This window comes from Periplaneta americana, chromosome 3 (assembly GCF_040183065.1).
Source record: "Periplaneta americana isolate PAMFEO1 chromosome 3, P.americana_PAMFEO1_priV1, whole genome shotgun sequence".
Classification (NCBI taxonomy): Eukaryota; Metazoa; Arthropoda; class Insecta; order Blattodea; family Blattidae; genus Periplaneta; species Periplaneta americana.
Genome location: NC_091119.1, coordinates 81,993,835 through 82,018,149, shown reverse-complemented (window position 1 = coordinate 82,018,149; position 24,315 = coordinate 81,993,835). Strand labels below are relative to the sequence as shown.

At 35.1% G+C, this 24,315-nt stretch overlaps 1 protein-coding gene across 1 annotated transcript in view; it reads right to left on the bottom strand.

Annotated features, from left to right (window-relative positions):
* The window catches only part of LOC138696222 (mast/stem cell growth factor receptor-related protein Kit-like), a 222,736-nt gene that overhangs the window by 171,181 nt on the left and 27,240 nt on the right, over positions 1–24,315 (bottom strand). The window contains exons 2-3 of the mRNA XM_069820880.1: positions 8,275–8,565; positions 7,091–7,272 (exon numbers count right to left, since the gene is read on the bottom strand). Coding sequence (XP_069676981.1) covers positions 7,091–7,272; positions 8,275–8,565 — 473 coding nt within the window. The remainder of the gene's footprint in view (positions 1–7,090; positions 7,273–8,274; positions 8,566–24,315) is intronic.

The window sequence follows — 24,315 nt, the reverse complement described above, 5'->3', positions numbered from 1 at the left end:
CAACCATCATACCGACTGTATTATACAGAGTGGAAGTGAAATAACCTTGCAGATTGAAAGGGACGATAGGGTACGCTAAAATGAATAGAAAACCTATATTACGTTTTATGATTAAATGCACGGTCAATTATAAAATTAAGTTGGAAGTGCCAGCAGTCTGGCAACCTCGCCGCTAAAAGTTCCTTTCATATCGCAATACAGATGTAAGAGGTCAACGAACTCAACGTACGTGTACTGCCTCGCGTCCCTTCTCTTGCTACAACGTTGCGAAGTGGATTGAATCATTCAGCGGTTTGAAATTAGTGATTTTTTTAAATTAAATTTACTCGAAAATCGTCCACGTTATTGAAATACTCCACAGGGATGAATGAGTCTTTATTATATTTTCCATCGATATGGACAAAAATCACGCCCCAATTCGCAATAGTTACCAAATAAAAGAGTGTTAAACATTTGAAAAAAAAAAAAGACAAAGTGTATGAAGTCAAAATATTATTTACGATACCAACTAGCTTATCCTATGTTTATGAGAAATCACCAACGTTTGCAGAAACAGGTTGTCTGCAATCACACTCCAAAAGGATGGTCTTGAGTTCGATTCTAGCTGGTTACACTGACTAACATAATATCTAGGCTTGTAACTACCAAAAGAAAAGTTTCCAGACATAGGTTTCTATAAGGAAGTTAATCATAATTCTCTACTCTATCACTCCTAAAAGTTTGTAATATAGTCACTGAATCACCCTGTATTTTTGAAAAAGTCTTATCACTTTATTTTAGGATAGAATATATTTATTGTTAAGAAAATTGCCTGTTACAGCAAATGCACTACAACAATCTGCTAAATGTGACAATCGAAGTGTTGGTATGAGAAGTGCAGTAAAAAATGGCTAATTTTATCCCCATTGAAATTGACGTAACATAAATAATGAAGTGTTGTCTCTAATGAGTCATTTCACTATGACACTATTCTTTATTAACCCATATATCCTGTATTCAATAAACCACAACAACATGTATGATATAGCCTTTAATAACCTTCGTTTTAACATTACTGCATACGCTTCTGTGCCGAGCAAGGAATAAATATGGCTGCCGCCGCCGAGACTGCGGTACTCCCCAATATACACTGGCTCTGAGGGAGATAATATGGTGATATATGAGAAGTGATGATGAAGGGGTAATGAGGATTGGGAAGGAGTCGGTTGTGGCCCTTAAAATAGTTATTATCCCAGCATTCGACTGGAGGGACTTGGAGAAACATAAAACAACCCCACTCAGAATACTCGGTCCCTCTGATCGAACCCCGGACCTCCCGAATGAATAGTGGGAACGATAATCATTATACCACCATGCTCGGTTTTATGTTTGAATGTAAAATCAATTAGGGAAAATGTACTGATATTTGTACGGACAGAGCCAAATGAATGACAGAGAAAACAGCTGGCGCAGTGTGACTATGGAAGTGATGACATTGGCAAGCACTTCTCAAAACTTTGGAAAAAAATGTTACGAACTGTGTTGGATGTGGTGAAAATATTCAATCAAAAACACTCAGTGCAAGAAAGTTTCAATTATTTTGTAAAGAAATGGGTAGTGAACATAGTACAGAGCTATTATTATCATACGTCCCAGGAAAGAGCGGCCGGCCGGCCGACCGGCCAGCCGCGCCCTGCGTGGTTTCCGCCGAGCGCATTATCATTTCTCCAGCGCTTCTCCAATATATAACAGTACTAACAATAAATGTTCAATAATTTGGACTTACCAAGCTTACAGTCGTTGCTGAAAATGACCCCCATTTGCCGCCACACACACAACGACATCTTCTGATAAACGAATGAACAACACTCTGGAGTTCCACATTTTTAATAGCTTGGATTTCTTCTCGTATATAGTCTTTTAGTTCATCTATAGAATGAGGATTTTTCCTATAAACCCTATCTTTTAATGTTCCCCATAAATAAAAGTCACAGGGTATTATATCTGGGCTTCGTGGAGGCCAGAAATTATTATTGATTAGTCTCGTATCGAAAATACGTCTCAATTTCCTCATTGACGCGGCAGCTGTATGAGCAGTGGGGGAATCTTGTTGGAAATAAACTGACAATCGTTTCGCATAAGAACACTATGTTTTCTGCTTTATTTTCGATTCTTCACTGAGTCTATTTCTTTAAATCTTTTAGTGAGTCGTCTAATTGTTTTGGCAGAAGATACAAGTCTGTTTGGAAACTTTATTCGAAATTTTTGTCTTGTTTTCACACCACGCAGGGCGTTGCCAGCCTGCCGGCCGCTCTTTTCTGGGACCTATGATAATAGCTCTGTACTTTGTTCCTTTATACAGAAGTAAGATGGCTGCCTCGGGGAAAGTTCTCGTACGAGTGTTCGAACTTCCATCACAAATATATTCCATTTTTTATTTATCACTCATTTCATCTACCGTATCTGAATGTTTGAGAAATACAACTTGGTTGTAACAGCTTATCTTGCAGTAGACGAATTTAATCTCTCATATAAGGGAAAAATATTTTCGATACTCACAACCAGAAGAAAAATTACATAGTTTCGGCAAAAATCAATATTCTGAAGAAATAAAAAAAAAGCTCTGATATCAGACTACTTTTAAAACAAAAATTCAATTAACTTCGTCTTACTGAACTCTGGTATAGCATTCTTTAAAATATTAAGATATTTCGAAATATGCAGTGGAGAAACTGCAGTAATCTCATTTCCAACAAGTTATCTGTGTGAAGTAGGATATTCACAATATGCGGCAATAACATCAAAATACCGTCATCATATGTATGTCATACCAGATACGAAAATTAAACTTTCTGCGATCGTTTTCAACAAATGACTTTATTGTCAAACGCCTGGCATTAGAAAACAACAACAACAAACAACAACATTAGTAATCAGAAGTTAAGATTTCTTTTTTATAAAGATGCGTAGGGGAAACTGTCCTAAAATGACATACTCAGGTAAAATGGCATACCTTAGGTTTCTCAATACTTGTGCACGAGACAGAATTCCTTTGAACTGGGTTATGTTCATATATTGGTTACAGAGAACCTCCATAAATTGCGTTGATTTTTCGTGAAAAATCTTACTTGTGTGCTTAAATCAGTGAAAATCTTGTTCTCGAACTTTGGAGTGACATTGCTTTGGTGGCATTTTACATAGACTTAAAGAAATCAAACATATTTTTTTATACATGAGGCATGTAACTACTTTCGTTCTGATTATTTTTGACGTATTTTGTAACCTTCAAATCCATGTGAGCGTTGCCTGTACCTCCATATGTTGAAAGCTACCAGTCAGGGTAAAATGACATATCATCTATGAGGATAAAATGACACACTATGTCATTTTACCCGAATTGAAAGTTTATGTGGTTTTAGGTGAAAAACACATCCATCCTACATGAACTTGGAAAGTTGATGAATCGGCACTATTCCTAGCTGTTCAAACACCAAATAAAATTCTTCCAGCTCGAGGAAAAAAGCAAGTAGGGACTATAAAATGCACCAAGCGAGGTCAACAAGCAACAGTGTTGTCATATGAGCTCTCCTGAAAATTTTGTTCTGCCTGCTTTGATATTTGGAATGAGGAAGAGAAAACAATACCTTTTTTGATGAAGTTTCATATGGAACATTAGGACTAGTTAATGAACTGGGATGGATGACCGTGGAGTTGTTTACACAATGGCTGAAGTGCTGAATATGCCAACATATCCAAAAACAAAGTACTTCTTCTGGTTGATGCTCATTTGAACCACAAACATATTGATATGTTGACATATGCCAGAGATAATGGTTTTATCCTCTCCACACATCACGCATCAACTTCACCTCTTAGATGAGAAATTATTTGGGTCTCTCAAATCGTATCAGAACCAGGAAGACTCCAAATAGTTGAGGGTTTATCTTAGGAGAGCTGAGTGACCCAATACCAGATTGGTAGTTTATTTTCATTGGGCTACAGGAAAGCAGCCACCAGCCACAATGCTATTATTTGATTTGCACAAGCAAGAATTTGGCCTTTGAATCAATCCTCATACATTTCCTGATCATGTTTTAGTGCTGCAGGAATAACTGAATGTCTTATCATAAGAAGAAAGCCCAAAACCGGAAACTGCAAATGCCGAACTGGAAGTACCTGCACTAATTCCTATAACTGCAGCTGGATCTGCTACACCAGTTAGTATCTTCAACAGCAGAATCATGTTCTTTGTGATGTTCTGTAAAGTATCTGCTGTAAATCTTTAAAGGAAACTACATCAAGCTTATTCGTGAGACCATATTACGTATTTCGACTTCCGTTTTTTTCACAAATTGGGCATATCTATAGGAAAAGAGGCACAACGAGCACAAACTTTTACTAACAGCCCATACGAGGGGGAGTTATAAAGTTTTAATTATCACCTCGAAAAAATGAAGCTGCGACCATGAAACTTGGTGATGATGTTAGTCCTTTTCTACATATTCGCCCTTCAACGCGACACATTTTTCCCAACGATGGATGACTTGATGGAGGCCTTGGTTGTAGAAGTCTGCATTTTGGCTGTTCAGGAAACGTTCCACCTCAAAAATCACCTCGTCGTCATTCTGGAAATGTCTCCCACGCAATGGTTTCTTCATCCGAGGAAAGAGGAAGAAGTCACTGGGTGCCACATCAGGAGAATACGGGGGTGAGGCAAAATTTGATAGCCTAAAGAAGCAGCATGTGTGACTGGCGAAGACCCAACCATCATCGAGCAAGATGATGCTGAATGTTTTTTGGGACATCCAAGGTATGGTGCTGACAGATTATGCTCAGAAGGGGGCAAACCATCACAGGATCATACTACCGAAATCTCCTGACGAGGTTACGGGAGGCTATCAAGACGAAGCGTTGCGGGAAGCTGTCCAAGGGGGTCCTTTTGCTTCATGACAACGCCCCAGCTCATTCTGCACAGGACACAGTTCTCTTCTTGTCACCAAGGGAAGAAAAGACTTCCTTTGGATCAAGAAGTGGACAGTGATGATCTGGAATGCAACTCAGATGACGATGATGATATGTAATACCTTTATTGAAATGACTTATTCTGTCATTCAAGACAAAAAGAGACTTGGTTCAATTGTTCTAAGTGCAAGGAGACTTGGCTCAATTGCACTAAGTACAATTTGCGTGCACAGCGATTCTGTTAGTCTCTCCAAGAGAGCAAAGTCATTTTCATGTCATATATTCAAGTAAAAGTATTCGATATCTCACTTTGAGATGAGTATGTCATTTTACCCGAGTATTGTCGATAAAATGACATAGCGATACAATTTTTTTAATAGCTGTATAGGGGACACCTAATGTAAAATATCCTGCTTTTAACTGTGCCATAGTAAAAGTAATATAGTTTAATATCTGTATGTGTAAAAAAATCTTTTATTTATGCATAAACACACCACCAACAGCAGTTTTTTATTATGGTATGTCATTTTAGGACAGGTTCCCCTATAATTATTGAAAATGTACAAGCATTTATTTTTTATAAAGATTCGTATAATTATTGAAAATGTACAAACATTTTATAAATTCTCCATTTTGAATCTTGCGTACACTACTTTTAACACTTGAATATAATTAATTGATTAACTAGTGGACTTACTCGTGTTAATTATGTAAGATTTGTCCGGCTATACCAAAAACTAAACACTAGAACAATACGAAATATACAAGCACACTAAAACACACCCCGATCAAATTCTTAACACACAGATCAATTTCAGTACACACACACTATTTGACTCCACTCTTCAACACCTTTCAACAATCAAACACATCCACATAACAGGCAGAGAAGTTCGAGATGACGCCGTGATGTAATAGGCTCTGAGGATGGTGCGTGAAGCACTGAAACAGCTGTAAGCCGGACAAATCTTACATAATTAACACTAGTAAGTCCACTTGTTAATCAATTAATTATAAATTCTGTTCTAGGTTCTGTGACGTCTATAAACTCATAGCTGTACATGGTTATGTATTACCGGTATTATTGCTAAAACACAGGAGATTCATAAAAACCGGAATGTCTAAAATACTGTTTGAAGTATTCAAATCATAGTATGTGATCAGTAAAACATAACACGAGTTGTCAATCAACAATCAGGCCTCATATTATATGAAATTTGAGGGCTGTGATTATTTTTAAGTCGAGAGGAGTCTGTGAGCAAAACGTTTGGAACCACTGTTCTAGACTAATCTCTTTCGTCAGAATGAAGTATAAAAATACTTCAAGAGAAACCATAAAATACAGAACTAATAAAATGGCAAAGAGGCGTAAGAACTTAAATAGTTAATCGTAGAAGTAATGTGGATTCTAGACAGTATGAATGATCTATTTACTTCTCTAGAGATGTCGGTTGAGAAGCTTTTGTCATCCAGTCTGCTCCCAAAAAAGCTATAAGTTAGAATTTATAAAACAGTTATATTACCGGTTATTCTGTATGGTTGTGAAACTTGGACCCTCACTTTGAGAGAGGAACAGAGGTTAAGAGTGTTTGAGAATAACATGCTTAGGAAAATATTTGGGGCTAAGAGGGATGAAGTTGCAGGAGAATAGAGGAAGCTACACAATGCAGAACGGCACGCATTGTATTCTTCACCTGACATAATTAGAAACATTAAATACAGACGTTCGACATGGGCAGAACATGTAGCACGTATGGATGAATCCAGAAGTGCATATAGAGTGTTAGTTGGGAGACCGGAGGGAAAAATACCTTTGGGGAGACCAAGATGTAGATGAGAGGATAATATTAAAATGGATTTGAGGGAAGTGGGATATGATGGTAGAGACTCTTGCTTAGGATAGGGACCGATGGCGGGCTTATGTGAAGGGGGCAAGGAACCTGCGGATTCCTTAAAAGCCATTTTGTAAGCAAGTACTATTCAGTGGTTCTTGTAACTGCAAGGTCTTATTACAGTCTTATTGGCATCATTATGAAAGCAATCAAATTGTGTTTGTGTATCCAATATATAGTTTTATTTCATTATTACTATATTTTCGCAATATAATTGTAAAATTAAATTAAATAAAACTTACAAATTATACACTTACGTGACACACTTTGCTCTTATATTTTTCACCAGTGCAGATATGAGATCCATTTTCACAAGCACGTGTGAAGTTCCACCATACTGAGAAGGGAGGGTGACTTCTTACACTGAACAGGAAGTTGATCCTTGATCCCAACATAAATGAACTTTTGGGTTGTTTTTGCAAAGTAACAAATGGCTTTCCTGTAATAAATGTCATTAATTTAGTGTAATTCAATGATACAAAACTCTGCATTGTTATTAACCTTCAGTGTAATAAATTACTTAATCACGTATCTTCTATATAATTCGAAAAATTACAGGAAAACGGCTGAACGGATTTTAATGAATGACCCCTCATTTCGATTTGCGAAAAAAAATAGTAGTTTTCAGTGAAATATAAATTTTCCTACATAATTTTCCTATTTTCCAAAATCCAACTGTCGTCAGTTTTGAGAACTAATAGCTTTCAGAATAAAAGAAAACAATAAAGTAAACATTAGCATGGAGATCATACCTCCAAGATTGCCAACAGATTCTCTGACATCATAATGCCAATAGGTCGATTTTCATTGATGTCAGAGAATACTTAACAAGGTTTATGATATTATTACTATTAAAAATTAAATATTATAGCTAACGCCATGGTTTATTTGTCCCTAAAGAAAAATTCTGTGAGTGGAAATTGTCAAATTGTAAATTAAAGAATAAGTTAAAAATAGACGTGCATTTTTTTCTTTCTGTTCATAAAAGTGCAAAATAAAAATAATAATACAAAAATTAAAATTTCTAAAAATCATCAAATAAAATTGATTCAGTCTTTTAGCTTTCATTTAAGACAATATTTGTGATTCTATGATACTGTTGAGAGCAGATGTATCATTTTCTTTATAATACTGTATATTTGTTTTGCATTTTTTATGTCTGTGTTTGTACCATAAACGAGAAAAGTGAAAATGTTGTATTTAAAAGGCTTCATTCATTGATATGAAACTATTTTAGGGAAATAGAGGCTCTACTTAGAATAATATGAGAAAAGAGATTTCCTGTGAGTCCTTTCCCTTAAAGGGTCTAGAACTATAAGAATGATTACTAATGGAATTCTCTTGTCTACTTCAACAAAATGACTCTCACAACTGATCTTCGTTCACCAGAAAGTAAAGAAATGTATTCTGTGGAATAAAAATGGTTCCTTTTAGTTCTCACCTATGACGATAATTGTCTTGTTAATCCATTTAGTTCCCTCGTTATACTGTAGAAGAAGAGAGTAGTTTCCTGCGTGAAGGTAGAAAATATTACGAATGTGTAATATAATGTGAGATTTATTCTCCCGCAAGTCGAACATGCTGTTATTATGAACTGGCGCATCGCTTGGTCCAAAGCATGTGTAGTTCAAAAATCCACGTGAATTATATCCTACTGCAATTGTCAAATTCTGCCATTCAGGAACTGTTATAACTTCACTGGCATCTGAATTCCGTAACAAAGCGGCCGTACCTGAAATGAAGAATAACATTTTAATATACTTAATTAGACAATATATTTCTACTGTTACAAACTTCTTCACTGGCATCTCTACATTCTACACCATGGCAGTGTAGATGGAAACTGACTTATTATAATGATCGGAGTCAGAAATGAATGCATAAGAAACAAAGATTCAAATTTATCTCAATAAAATTAAAAATCAATTTAAAATAACTTATTTTTCTAAAGATCAAGACTTTTCTGTGAATTTGAAAGCGATTTAAAACAGAAAATAATAAAATTTCTATGGTTTTAATATGAAAATTACATCATCTTGAAAAAAAAATGGAATTGAAAGAAGAAGAAACATGATAAGATTTGGGAGGCCCATAGAGAAAATATTACATTTTGTGGACAAGACATGTTTTTTTTTCTGTAAATCGTCCCTAATACCCTACTCCACTCGCTTGCAAAATTTCAAGTACTTAGGACGATTGGAAAACCTCCTAATGACGTCACTGTCTTCTACAATTCTGTAGATAAGAATCTGACTTTTATCTATAGTTCACTATATCATACTTAACAATTATACGTAGGTCTATGCATTTTTTTCTAATTATTCAACTTTTAAAAGAAAAATATATATGTGGCATAAACAAAAGAGTTTTTTAATGTTGTAGCTATTTCACAGATTATTATTTCTTATCTGTAATATGAAATTATTTAAAAATGAACTCATTGTAGTGGTGCTGTATAAAAATATTCGGACTGATTGAATGAAATTTGTATGAGGAGCAGAATTTTGAAAATATTCCCCATTTTTAATAAGGATAACTGAAAAAAAAAATAAGTGCATGATGAAAGTCAAATTTTGGTACCTTTATTAGGTTGGTAAGATACAAAGCCCCTATTTGTATCGAAAATGAAAGCAGTATCTGAAAAAAAAGTAGAACATTTCGTTTCTCTATAGTCCTCCCTTAAAATAACTTAGCAGAATAAGCGCAGTAATAAATTATGAATACAGAGGCCTATCTCAGTTTTAATATGTCACACTGTCTAAAAGAAGACATAAGTGCAAAATTAAGCCCATGAGAGGAGATATTCGAAAAAAATATTGAGGTCTAAACAACTGCCATTAATTTTTATGTTTTTTATGTACAAAACCATTTTGCGATTTTTATATCAATACTAGTTGTACCCGTGAGCACCGCTGCACTTATTAGAAATAAATATAAAGTAATTACATAATTAAAATAGAACATTGGGTTCAGGCAACATTCGTGTTTGAAAGAAGAATAAATCGTTTAATATGCTACTTAATTTAAATTCTATTTAAATAATTAAAATGTTATCATTTTGGACCAGAGACCACTCATTTGGTGCAAATATAATTCGTTTAACATTTTCCTAAATTAGTCTTGAATGCATCCTTTAATAAATCACTCCAAATTAATAGAGTTGATTGTGTAAGAAGATCATGTTTATGTTAACCTTATTGTGCATCTTTTTTTTTCTTCTTCTTTTTGTTAAGTTTATTTTATTCACGCCTTAACATCTGTGGTCATGTCGCGTGTTTAGAATGTGTGGGTATATCAGCAGGCCGTTTTTACTCTTGTTGAGTTCCTGTTTCTATTGTGCGTTGTAGATGGCTTGTGTTCATGTAAATGATGATAGACTTTGATTAATGTTTTTGGTATTGGTAATTGAGGCGGTGATGAATCATGGCATGTATCTTTCCAATCCGGCATTTGCCTTTATAACTGAGGGAAATCATTAAAAACCTCAGTCAGATTGGTCGGCCACGGGGTTTGAACCCGGGACCCCCGAATGCGTGTCTCAAATGCTACCGCCTGAGTCAACTCGCTCGGCTGTATATCATTGTTTATGCAAATAAAAAAATAAGGTACCCTACATAATTATTATTTTAAGAAACACAGGAAACGAATATGGGTAAATTATGAGCGCAGGAACGCAATGTCATGACACCTTTTAAAATAACTCAGCTCCAGTGATCTCTATGGTAAAATGAGTGTATAAAATTAGAGTATTTTATGTGGACCAAATAAAGTTGCAATAATCAAGTTATACAATATTTCGACAGAATATTAAGTTTTCTGTGCGTACAGATTTCTTTTCACCTTACCTCAGTCCTCATTTGTAGCATTACATCCATCTAGAGAAACTACAAATTTCAAATAGTGAAGGTTAATTAGCTTCTGAGATTACTTAATACAAACACAAAATATTCTCTGTATATTATTATTATTATTGATAAACGTCAAGGCCGTCTTAAATAGACGGAGTCATTTGTTTTGATTTCATTGTAGCCATCGTCGTCGTTCCTGCAATAACTCCTATGTCATATATCGATTTTCAGATTTTTGCTGTATTAAATAACTTAAATAGCGATGCAGCAAATAATACAATCTACTATATATAACTTAATTATATTTTTTTCTTTCGAAAATGTAAGAATTCACGATCTCCTATGCACTACTGCCATAGAATGAATAAATTTGTTTTTCTTCCTACTAAAAAATGTAATATTTTGCACATAGAAGTTTCGGAACAACGACATTATAATCTGAGGCGGTGGTGGAAATGTTTTGTATTGTTATTTTAAAACTCTTGTATATCCTTAAATATCAGTCCTATCAAAATTGTGCCTGAAATAAAACGTATCGGAAATCACTTTTAAAGAAACGTTTGTTATGTAACATTTTTCACAAAAATCAATAATAAGCGAGATATTTCGGTTTATTTAATTCAGGCCCCCTTATAAACCCCGTTTAAATAAAGTATTTTGAATGCTATGTAGCCTAAAATCTAAGTTACAACGAACTTAATTTATATTCCAGTTTTCATCGAAATCCGTTCAGCCATTGTCGCGTGAAAAGGTAACAAACATCCAGACAGACTTAAATATCAGTCCCATCAAAATTTTTCCTGGAATAAAACTTATCGGAAATCATTTTTAAAGAAACTTGTGTTATGTAACATTTTTCACAAAAGTCAATAATAAGCGAGATATTTCGGTTTATTTAATTCAGGCCCCCTTATAACCCCCTTTTAAATAAAGTATTTAGAATGCCATATAGCCTAAAATCTAAGTTACAACGAACTTAATTTATGTTCCAATTTTCATCGAAAGCCGTTCAGCCATTATCGCGTGAAGAGGTAACAAACATCCAGACAGACAGATAGACAGACAGACATACAAACAATAATTTCAAAAAAGCGATTTTCGGTTTCAGGATGATTAATTATACATGTTAACACCAATTATTTTTGGAAAAGCGAAAATTACCAGAAAATTTTCGCTTACAGATTTATTATTAGTATAGATAATCCAATACATCTTCCGTTACATTGGACAAAAATTATTTTTAAACAGAAAAACGTTCAACGTCTACACATTAATCCATTATTAAAAACTTAGGATTTTTCAGTAAGAAACGTGTAATACTAAAGTCATAATTCGAAAACTAAACCTCACATCCATATGCTCTTTATATAGCTAGACTTCTCAGAGGTTACCTGTAAACTATGCACAAACTATTCATGGGAAAGTTACTAAGTTTCGCTACCTGCAGATGACAAACGTTATATGATGATCATTACCTAACTACGTAAAAATTAATTTTTTGGTCCTACAGAAGTTATCTGTTATGGTAACAATGATTGTTAGAGGAGAAAAATTCGCTCCAGCGCCGGGGTTCGAACCCGGGTCCTTGGTTTTACATACCAAGCGCTCTAACCACTGAGCCACTCCGGAGTCCGAGCCACAGCACCGGATCGAATCTCCCACCTCTAGTGTTTTCCCTATGTGCTCTTATTCCAAGTTCGACATATATCCCCGCGCCTCTCTCTTTTAACTGCCCAGATAAATTGCGCGGGCATCTTTTTTTCTTTCCTCTTATGGTGCCATCTATTGTCTTCCGCCAAAAATTATAATTACATATCCCCTGATATTCTTTGAACTGTTCTTTCTAATGGCACCGGTAACACTTAGTTACAAAATTATAACAGTTTATAATCACGGAATGTTTCTTTGGACACAGTATATTCTTACTTCTTGAGTAGGTATTAATCTGTTTTGTAGGACTTGTTCAATGTTGCGTCCATTTGCATTCACATTCTCGACACATTTTTAATAACATTATCATTCACACGCAGAAGTTATCCTTCCATAATACTTTCAATGTCTATTCTCGCATTGCCTTTAGGTTTGATTTCAATGTGGGGGGTCATGTTATCACATAGAACAATAAGTACTGGAGGAAAAACATTTCCCCGACTGGTGCACGAAGTTCCGTTGTATTACAGATCCTGTCCATATGTAATGTCGGTTTTAGAGCAAAATTTTATTTGGAGTTTGTTTTGAGAAGAAATTAATCTAATCTTCAAAGTAAAGGCCATTAGATCTTATGGTCTTGAGCTACATTTTAGAGGAGTTTTCTTTTTATCCTGCGAAGGTACCAGTTTCTGGTTTGACGCGAAGAATTCGTTGTCAACATTTTATCGCTTTCCAAGGTTTGTAAATTTCACTCACGCAGGAAATGACACTCGAGAGATAATTAAAGGCAGAATAAATATGGGAAATGCCTTATTATTCGGTTGAGAAACTTTTGTCATCCAGTCTGCTTTCAAAAAATCTGAAAGTTAGAATTTATAAAAGCAGTTGCCGGTATATTATCGGTTGTTCTGTATGGTTGTGAAACTTAGATTTTCACTTTGAGAGAGGAACAGAGGCTAAGGGTTTATAAGAATAAGGTGCTTAGGAAAATATTTGGACTAAGAAGAAATTACAGGAGAATGTAAAAAGTTACACAACGCAGAACTGCACGCATTGTTTCTTCACCTGACATAATTAGGAATATTAAATCCAGACGTTTGAGATGGGCAGGACATGCAACACGAATGGGCGAATCCAGAAATGCATATAGAGTGTTTGTTGGGAGACCGGAGGAAAAAAGACCTTTAGGGAGGCCGAGATGTAATGGCAGAATAATATAAAAATGGATTTGAGGGAGGTGGGATATGATTGTAGAGACTGGATTAATCTTGTACAGGATAAGGACCGATGGCTGGCTCTTGTGAGGCGGCAATGAACCTCCGGGTTCATTAAAAGCCATTTATAAGTAAGTAAGGAAGTGGGCCATGGCTCGAAACAGATGGTAATCTGAAGGCGCAAGATCAGTGCTATATACCGGGTGTGACAGCAGTTCGATTCCTTCCAATTCCTAGATTTTTTCTATGGTTGTTCGAGCGGTATGAGGTCTCGCATTGCCCTCTTGCAATTTCGATTCGACTATTAACTAATAGCTCTCTCTCAAAACTTCATAATTTCGTTGTAATTGTTGAGAATAATGATCCGCATTGACTGCACTTTTGCTTGGAACAAACTTCCAATAACACTTTCAAAATTCCAGCAGGAGCTGAACCGATTTTGTTTAACGACGACTTTGGTAGGCTGACGGGGATCGAGTCACTGCACAGTGATCCAAAACTCGGAAAAACCCGCCAAAATTCTTTTCGTTTTTTCTTCAACTTTTTTACTGACAATTTTTTTGCTAATGGTACTTGATTAACAACATACTGGACATCTAAAGTCGATACTGAAATATTTCCAATTCATGAAATACGGCGTTAAGAACAGTTTGAATTTGCATGTTTTAGCATTTCAATTTTTACGCTAATGAAAACAATACTTTTTTCCCCAACATTTAACACATGTAGTTTTATTCTTAATGCATTTCAATGTCAATAATAACCTTTCCAGAACACAAAGAAATAGCAAAAATGTAAATTATGTAAAATATTCAATTTTTAGCCTACATATTCGACAAAAATAATATGATGAAATAAATTCTCGTTGAGATGCAAAAAATCTGCAACTGAACGTAGAAATGACTTCCAAAGAAAGCTTACAGTATGCAGAATAATAAGTACTTTCTACTTAACCCTCCTGCTTCCAAGTGGGGTAATAGGATTACTCCACTGACGATTTTCCAATATTATTTTCATTTTTCTCTACATTTATTCTTGAAATGCTATGTATTTATCCGTTATATGTCTACTAACATTTTGAAATAAAAATAACACAAATAATTAATCTACCGGTACTTTAAGAAATAGCTCTCATTATTCTAGTGGGGTGATCTTGTAACCCCGTTTTCGTAGTCTGTGCCATGAAAATTTCAGGATATTAAATTCAATTTGTAGCTTAATTTTCTACATTTTTGACCTTGTATGCTTCCAAATTATTTTATTGTGTATTATTTATACCATTATTCATATTGTTATTTAATTATGAGTATCTTGACCTTTGGTTCCAATCTTTTTTAAAATTTATTTCTGTGCAGTGGTTATTCTAAAAGTGATTTTGTTAGAAATAATTATTAGTGAAGCCTTTTCCCGAGATGTTCATTGTAGTATAAATGGTATTCGATTATTTGAATTTCAACAAAGTGCTAAAATTAATTTTATTAGATTTATATTTTTATTTACTTACTTACTTACTTACTGACTTACAAATGGCTTTTAAGGAACCCGAAGGTTCATTGCCGCCCTCACATAAGCCCGCCATCGGTCCCTATCCTGTGCAAGATTAATCCAGTCTCTATCATCATACCTCACCTCCCTCAAATGCATTTTAATATTATCCTCCCATCTACATCTCGGCCTCCCTAAAGGTCTTTTTCCCTCCGGTCTCCCAACTAACACTCTATATGCATTTCTGGATTCGCCCATACGTGCTACATGCCCTGCCCATCTCAAAAGTCTGGATTTTAAGTTCCTTATTATGTCAGGTGAAGAATACAATGCGTGCAGTTCTGCGTTGTGTAACTTTTTCCATTCTCCTGTAACTTCATCCCGCTTAGCCCCAAATATTTTCCTAAGCACCTTATTCTCAAACACCCTTAACCTATGTTCCTCTCTCAGAGTGAGAGTCCAAGTTTCACAACTATACAGAACAAACGGTAATATAACTGTTTTATAAATTCTAACTTTCAGATTTTTGGACAGCAGACTGGATGATAAAAGCTTTTCAACCGAATAATAACACGCACTTCCCATATTTATTCTGCGTTTAATTTCCTCCCGAGTGTCATTTATATTTGTTACTGTTGCTCCAAGATATTTGAATTTTTCCACCTCTTCGAAGAATAAATCTCCAATTTTTATATTTCCATTTCGTACAATTTTATATTTTTATATTCTTTTTTTTTTTTTAAGATTTGTAATCATGTTTAAGGATTTTATTTTATTTTATTTTATTTTATTATAAAGAAATGTTTTGGAGATGTTCATGGTATTTGAATTGCTAATTTAAACAAATAACCGAAAGGATATAAATTTATGTTATAGTACTGTGCCTTTCATTGCTTGTAAACTTGTTTTCCACCTTGTCAAAATTATTTAGCGTTGAGGAGTTTGCTTTAAAATGGATGGGAAGAAGTTTAACTTTACTGATATGTTTTCTCATAGCGTCATCAATAACGTATAAATTCATTGATATTGGTATATGTTTTGAATAAAATGGGACTTTTGAGTCATTTTGTATTTCTAAAAAGACGACAATTATTGTATATGTTTACATTTCCTGAGGCCCATTGTCAACAATATATACATTTTTAAGTACGAGTATATTCCGAATGCTTAGCGAAGATTGGTATATGATTTTGATGGGGTAATTTTTTTGTATTTGGTTATTTAACGACGCTGTATCAATTACGAGGTTATTTAGCGTTGATGAGATTGGTGATGAGATAATATTTGGCAAGTTGAGGAAGAGGATTCGCCATAGATTACCTGACATTTGCCTTATGGTTGGGGAAAACCTCGGAAATAGCCCAACCTGGTAATTATCCCAAGCGAGAATCGAACCCGCGCCGAGCGCAATTTTGGATCGATAGGCAAGCGCCTTAGGGTACGTACACGTTGGAGCAACGACAAACAATAAAAGAAACGACCTAGCAACGCTTTGGTATTATCAAAGAATCAAGTGTTCATATCGGAGCAACGAGAACGCAGGAAGCGAACATTTTGATTTATCAGTAGAAGCATTTTCATCATTAGCACACAGAGTAAATATTTATTTTCTACAATTCACTGGAATTACTGAACATTTTCCATAATAACATAAAATAATAATTATATCCTGTCAGTAATTATTCTTTAAAAGAATTGTTGTAAAAACTATTCTTCGGAACGTTTGTATATTACGTTTCCTTGTAGAAAGTATTATTTAGGAACACAAGTTAGTTCAATCCAAACAATATGAAATTTAACATTCATAAGAAAACTAAAGAAGGTTAACTTGCGAATTTGAAATGAGGCAGTGGAACAAGTGGACTGCTTCAAATTTTTAATGTACTATAACTAGTAACATGCGCTGCTGCCAGGAAGTTTAAAGGAGGCTGCAATGGCAAACGAAGCTGTTAATAGAAAAAAGGAGCATCTTCTGCGACCTCTGGAGAAACAACTAATGACGAGACTATCGAAATGCCTTGTGTGGAGTGTGGAATTATAAGAGACAGAAACATGGACATTACGACGAAGTGAAAGGAAGCGACTAGAAGCGTTTGAAGTGTTGATATGGAGAAGAATGGAATGTGTGAAATGGATGGACAGAATAAGAAATGAAATTGTGGTAAAAAGAAAGGCGAAGAAATAATAATACTGAAACTGATCAGGAAGAGAAAAAGGAATTGACTGGACCATTGCTGAGAAGAAATTTCCTGCTGAAGATGCACTGGAAGAAATGGTGAACGGAAGAAGAGTTCGAGGCAGAAGAAGATATCAGATGACAGACGACATTACGATATATGGATCATATGCGAATATGAAGAGGAAGGCGGAAAAGAGGAAAGATTGGAGAATGCTGGGTTTTCAATGAAAGATCTGACCTTCGATATAATATTATAAATTGAAACGTCAATTAAGCAGATATATTTATTTATTTATTATTCTGCTAATAATTGTAACATAAAATATAAAATATACAGAGAAACTTTAGCTGTAGTCCTATAGATAGTAATAGAACGCTTCCGGACCAAATTGCACATTGATTATTATTTGTACATCTAGATCTAGGACACTGTCTTATAGTTATAGCTTAGAGTAGCTACAATATGAATTATACTAAACTTTTCCAATAAGGAACACTAGTGACACCTGGAAGTTATAAGTTAATGGAGAAATACGTTCATGAGCATGAGTAGGGATAGATTTAAATAGAAGAGAACAATGTCCGGTTCGAAAAACACTAAAATCTGTCCATAACATAGCGTTACACGGTACGTTCGTCCCTTATTGTATGATAAGTTTAAGTTTAAAGAGTGCTTATGGAAACTGGCCTTTTTTTTTTTATCAAATTCTAAGCTATGTGAGAAATTTTATTCTCAGCTGTACAATCTGTAGTCAGTAGATGTCATAAAGAGAGTATCGAGACTTAAGGAAAACCGCAATATCCATAGACACTACTGTATTTCCTCAGGATGTTTCATTATTCATTTGTTTTGAACAAGATAGAGAGCTAACTGTAAGTGAGGATTTTAAAAACTTCCTTCCTTCCAAGGCCATTACTTACGTTTAGAGGAAAGTAGCCTAGTATAGGGTGGTACGTAATATCCTAGATCATATGTACCCAGATTGCTCGGCCTTAATGGCTTTGATGATAACAACTTTTGTCAGGTTTACTATGTTGCCATCTACTTGTTACATAAGGAGTCACGTCATAGCAGTTGAGATTTTGTGGTATCCCATATTACCCTAGATCATATATATGCCTTTATACTAGGAGCGCACTCAGCTGAGTGACTTGTTTGGCAGTTGACATTGGACATATACGTCAACATGTATGCCTAAATTGGAGTAAGGCCACAAAGGGAAACAATGAAGGAGAGGGGTTCGGTCCGGTGCTGTGGATTGAATTCGGCGTAGCTCAGTGGTTAGAACGCTTGGTACGTAGAACCAACTACCCGGGTTCGATCCCCGGAGCCGGAGCAAATTTTTCTCCTCAAATATTAATTCTTAAAAAAAACTCAAAATAGGCTGGTTAATCTGCAATTTTGAAGATTATATAGTTGCCGAACGTTTTTTTAAATGCAGAAATTTGACCACCGATTTCAAGAATGCAAAAGGGAGGGAACTTGCCCTCTTTGCACGGTAAAACACAAGCTAAAAGAGTGCACTGCACCCGCGAGTGAACGCAAATGAAGAGTGTGATTCCAAAACGCGTTCCGTACATTTTTATGAAAAGACTGGGCTAGTTTCTTTATCCACCGGTCTACGATTTGAGCGAGATTTCATGTGACATGCACAATAACACAAACTTTTAGACAAGGATTGGCATTTTTTGGAGGAAAACATGCTTAAAATTCATAGAGGGCTCAAACATGATCATATATATGTATAAATCATAAAAATGGTCAAATGAACTGACCGAGTTTTGAGATCACACTCTTTAAATGTAAAAATAGTATCAATTAGGCCTATAATAAATACTCAAAACTGAGAAGATACGAGAAAATCAGTCTTCCATGGATAGAAATTATCCTAGTCTCATAGCTGTCTTAATGCGATAAAACAGAATACCGATTACTGATTATGACTACCACAGTCCAACAAAAATATCCTACCTACTCCGCGAAAACATATTCAAAACATTTAAGTAGAGATAAAGTGTTTGCAGATCAACCTAAGACACTCGCGTATTGGTACACAAAATCTAACATATATGATTCTTCATAATAAAATAGATATTACAGTTTATTCAAGAATCCTATACTCATTTGGGCAATATTGCAGGATTTCCAAAAACACTAAAAGTTTTGGCTCACGGCTGTGGCAGAAAGAGAGCAAATAATAAATCAGAACATGGCCTGCATAGTAATTAACCAACTATCACACGAGGATTAGGTTGTCATGGAATTTATTTACCAGAATCTAAGATTCTATAAGGACAGCTTGTACTTGGATATTGATTAAGAAATCAAAAGAGACATCAAGAAAATGAAAGAGATCATAAAAGATTCAATGGAGGAAAAGACTACTAATCTCTACTGACAGCAACGCAAGAAATAAATTACGGCATGAGAGACTTACAAATGAACTTGATAAAACTGTGGAGGAATTCTTAGTTTTGGTCACTGCAACTTACTTCTGATGAACATTGCAACAGATATTCCAATCTCTTATAGGCAGAAGCTGGATTGACCTAACCTTGTGTAACAGCATTTTAGCGCGGTGTGTAAGAGACTGATCTTGTGGTGAAGGCGGAAGTTGCTCAGACCACAATTTCATTCTCTTCAACATCGACACTGGAAATGAGAACTGTCACACTACTAATTATGTAGAGAAACGTTATACAGAGTGTAACAGGACCTCACCGACAAACTTTGAAGAATGATAGATCACACAGAGAGGGTCATTTTTGTTAAGGAACATATGCTCGATGACACGTCATTCATGAGTTGTGCATCCTTTTCAGAAGCGCAACGTACGTTGCATAAGTGTGCGCCTTAAGTCCTTATCTCTCTTACACTGCTATAGTTGTCTGGTGCATCTTCAATCCGTGTTACCATCCAACAACCCAACACAACACTGCCATGCTTAACAGAGTTGTATCACAGTCTAGTATAAACAGTCACGAAGCTTGGAATGATTTTTTACATTTCTCGCGACAATTGCTAGCCACTTGGAGCGCTGTGAGTACTAGGAACAATAGACTGTGCCACTGCCATCGTGATCTAATACAGGCCGTAAGGCAAACCATGTCACTCGCTTAACCCGATCACGAAGGGCGGCGTTTCAACCATATAAATTAGTTGGAATGCATAAAGAGTAACATATATTTGTCTAAAATGTAGTGTACAGTAATTGCATTAATAAAATTTAAAACAATGATTGTAAGACACTTCAGACATAATTCACTTGCGAGTTAAGGTGCAATATTATTTTTGGTGTAAAAATTACGTTGTTCGTATGTGTAATACCTGCCTTTATTTGGATTAAATATTGCGAAATACTTGTACATTCATTTATGCACGATTCAATAATTTTCAGTTGCACCGCACGGATATTTAGATGTTGGAATTATAGGTTATGTTTACTGTACCAGTTGCCCTTTCTGTCTAATTTTAGTGGTTTCCAATGCCCTGCCATTACATAGGCTATGTTATATCATATGGAAATTATAGGTTATGTTTACTATATTTAACTTATATTCCTATATTCGCAATTATACATTATAATTAAGTATAATGTCATGTATGATACCCCGCACATTCAATTTGTATTCTAATACTACAATTGAGTACTGAATTATTGTATTTTTGTATTTATCTACGACTTAAGAGACGAAGTAACACAATCGTACGTACACTAATTTTATAGGAGTGGTATAGTAAATTTTCTGTCTACAATTAAGGACGGTAGATGTGCTAAATTAAAAATCACAATACAATTTTTTTTATTAAACCTCAAAATATCTTCCATTCTAAACTTAAAATGTTGATGGGAACAGATTATGTTAACAAGTCAAATGAATAATAATAATAATAATAATAATAATAATAATAATAATAATAATAATAATAATAATAATAACCCATGAAGTGCCCAGACCACCAGCCGGCTGCTGGCCTCACGTTCACATGCCGAAGCAGAGGTGGACAGTCATCCAACCAGAATGAAGGTATCATGTGGTTAGCACGACAGTCCCACAGCCGTTATAGCTGGCCTTCGCAACCGGATTTCGCTTCCTATCGTAAATTTCTTCCCCCATGAGTACCCGAACCAGCGCGCATTCAGTAACGCGAGTCCTAAGAAGGATGCCTTAGACCACTACAACATCTGGTAACATCATTATATTCAAAAGTTTACTACCGACATAAGAGATGCTTTATTTCCGAAATTTAAATCGTTAATTACATTCGTATAGGTTAGCACCTGGAAATTATTTTGCTTCATTATAAAATTTTCGTTTTTCCACTGTATGTATGTATGTATGTATGTATGTATGTATGTAAAAAATATATATATCTGGTGGCGTGGAAGGGCCTTATCACCACCAGAATAAATATTTTATTATTATTATTATTATTATTATTATTATTATTATTATTATTATTATTATTATTATTATTTGTATCATGTTTCAAAGTGTATGTTACAATATCAAAGTTCTAGCCAGAAGTTCAGATATCATCTACGCTGCACTGACTAGAACAAGCGGACTGCTTAAAATATTCGGGGTGTACTTGAGCTGCAGCCAGGAAGTCAAAAGACAAAGGAAGCTTTTGACAGAAAATTGAGTATCTTTTGCTGACCTCAGGAAAAAGAACTAGGGAAGACACTAGTGAAGTGCCTCGTGTGAACTGTGGGATTATATGGGGTAGAAACATGGATATTACGACGAAGTGAAGAAAAACGATTGAAAATCTTTGAATATGGGGAAGGATGGAGCGTATGACGAAAGAATAATCCTGAAACTGATGAGGAAGAGAAAAAGAATTTGGCTTTGTCACTGGCTAAGAAGAAACTGCGTACTGAAGAATGCACTGGAAAGAATGGTGAACGGGAGAAAAGTTCGGAGCAGAAGAAGAAATCACGTGTTAGACATCATTAAGATGTATGGATCATATGCGAAGATTAAGAGGAAGGCGGAAAATAGGGAAGACTGGAGATTGCTGGGTTTGTAGTGAAAGACCTACTCTTAGATAGAAAACTATGACTAAATTAATGAGTATAGTATTTGTATAGGTAAATAGTACGCACACACCTCAAAATCTCATTTTTTTAAATAGATGGCATTTAGCCCCTTTTGAATTTCCAGTCTTAAATTGTATATAAATTAAGATGGTAATGTTTTTATACAAAGTTCTCAAAATTTCTGAAGACTGTCTTTCTCTTATTTGCACCACTTGGTACAAAATCCTCTCAGCAACTGGAAACCATGTTACTTTAGGTTTGTTGATGTCATCTGAACCACAGTCAGTTTTCGTGCTTCTTGTTACTTTCCTTACTTCCGGAGTGTACGCATCTCGTAAGAATTTTATTTTTGCTTTCACCTCGGCAATTCCGAATCCATCAATTTTCATTTTCCTTACGATGTTTTCGTAAGCCTCTATTCTGGCATCTCTATTTATAAAGATTAGAGTTCAGATCCCACAAATACTGGTGTTTTTCATGTACTTAAAGAAACTTTGTTACTATCTCAGAATTCCAATTACACATTCTTATAAATCAAATTTATAAAACTTGATGCAAAGACATCAGCGGACTATTTAATGTACAATACTGGCGTGCCATGAGAAACTTCATGTTTACACGTGCAACAGAAATGTCCGCTTGCGCATGCGTCGCCACTGGCGCCTTGAAAAGTTAGAATGCCACTAACTTTTCGAAACATTGCATGCAGTGTCTAAAATTGCACGCCAGTAAAGGTTTACACGTGAAAGTTGATTTTACTTGTGCGCCAATAGCGCCAATGAATCCATGCACGTGTAAACCCACCATAATACTTAACAAACTCTATATAAATATCTCACGGTAAGTAACTATTTTGAAAAAAATTAGATCTTCCTTCTTCAGACGATGATATTATTATTATTATTATTATTATTATTATTATTATTATTATCATTATTAACAATAATATAACAGAAATGAGAAATTTAAAATACTCTTTATAAGTAGTCCATATAACTTCGGAATAAACTGATACAACTGGAGAGGAGATTGAGGTTATAATTAATTACACAGGCATAACTTGAGAATAAATAAGCAAATAATATGACTCAGAACGCATAATCTCTTGGAAATTGCCTCTTCTAAATCAATTTCAGCCCTTAAACTTAACTTTATCGAAGTAAACAAATCTCATTAGTTATTCAGGCAAATTATTGCACTAAGTGAGCTATAAGATCTTTACATAGTATCTTGAATTTTGCTAGTTTTTGGCTAACAAGCAAATATTCTCATGGGGGCAGATAAAAAGTATTTTTTTTCCTTCCACCACATTAATAATGTCAAAACAAGTGCTTATACCATTTTGGCCACTGGAGCGCAATTACGAGAGCCGTAAAGAATAAGTTTCCCTGGGGCCGTTTACAGAAAGAAAACACAATTTCATTGGAAGCATTTATAGGAACAGATAAAACCATTCTTGAGCTAATTTTCAATATATTCCTCACCGAAATTGAGACATTTGTCATACCATGGAATCGACAGAAAGGTGCAGATGGCTGTCACACACTGATTCCGATTCCAGGCGGCAGACTTCTACAACACAGAGATACAAAATTTTATTCCACGGTTTGACAAATGTCACACTTCCGGTGGGCAATATGTTGAAAAATAGTTCAACAATTTCCGTATCTGTTCCAATAAATCTTCCCATGAAATTATTGTTTTCTTTCTGTAAACAGTCCCAGGGAGACTTATATGGGGCGTTCAGGGCACTAGGTAATCAAGTCCACTTTCGGTCAATTGTGAGATATTTCGTCTGTACATACCTTAGATGAGCTACTTTGAGAGCATAAAAGAATCATGTACTCACAATCTTTGCAGTGGTGCAGATGTTTAAAAAAAATCACTCACCTTTAATGGATCATTAATTATACATAAAAAGATTTTAAACCTAATTTTCTGAAAAGTTTATTTTTGTGATTTTATTCTCTTATGCTCTGAGCGCCCCATATTTTACGGCCCTCGTAATTGCGCTCGGGTGGCCAAAATTTGTGCAAACACTTGTTTCGACATTATTAACAT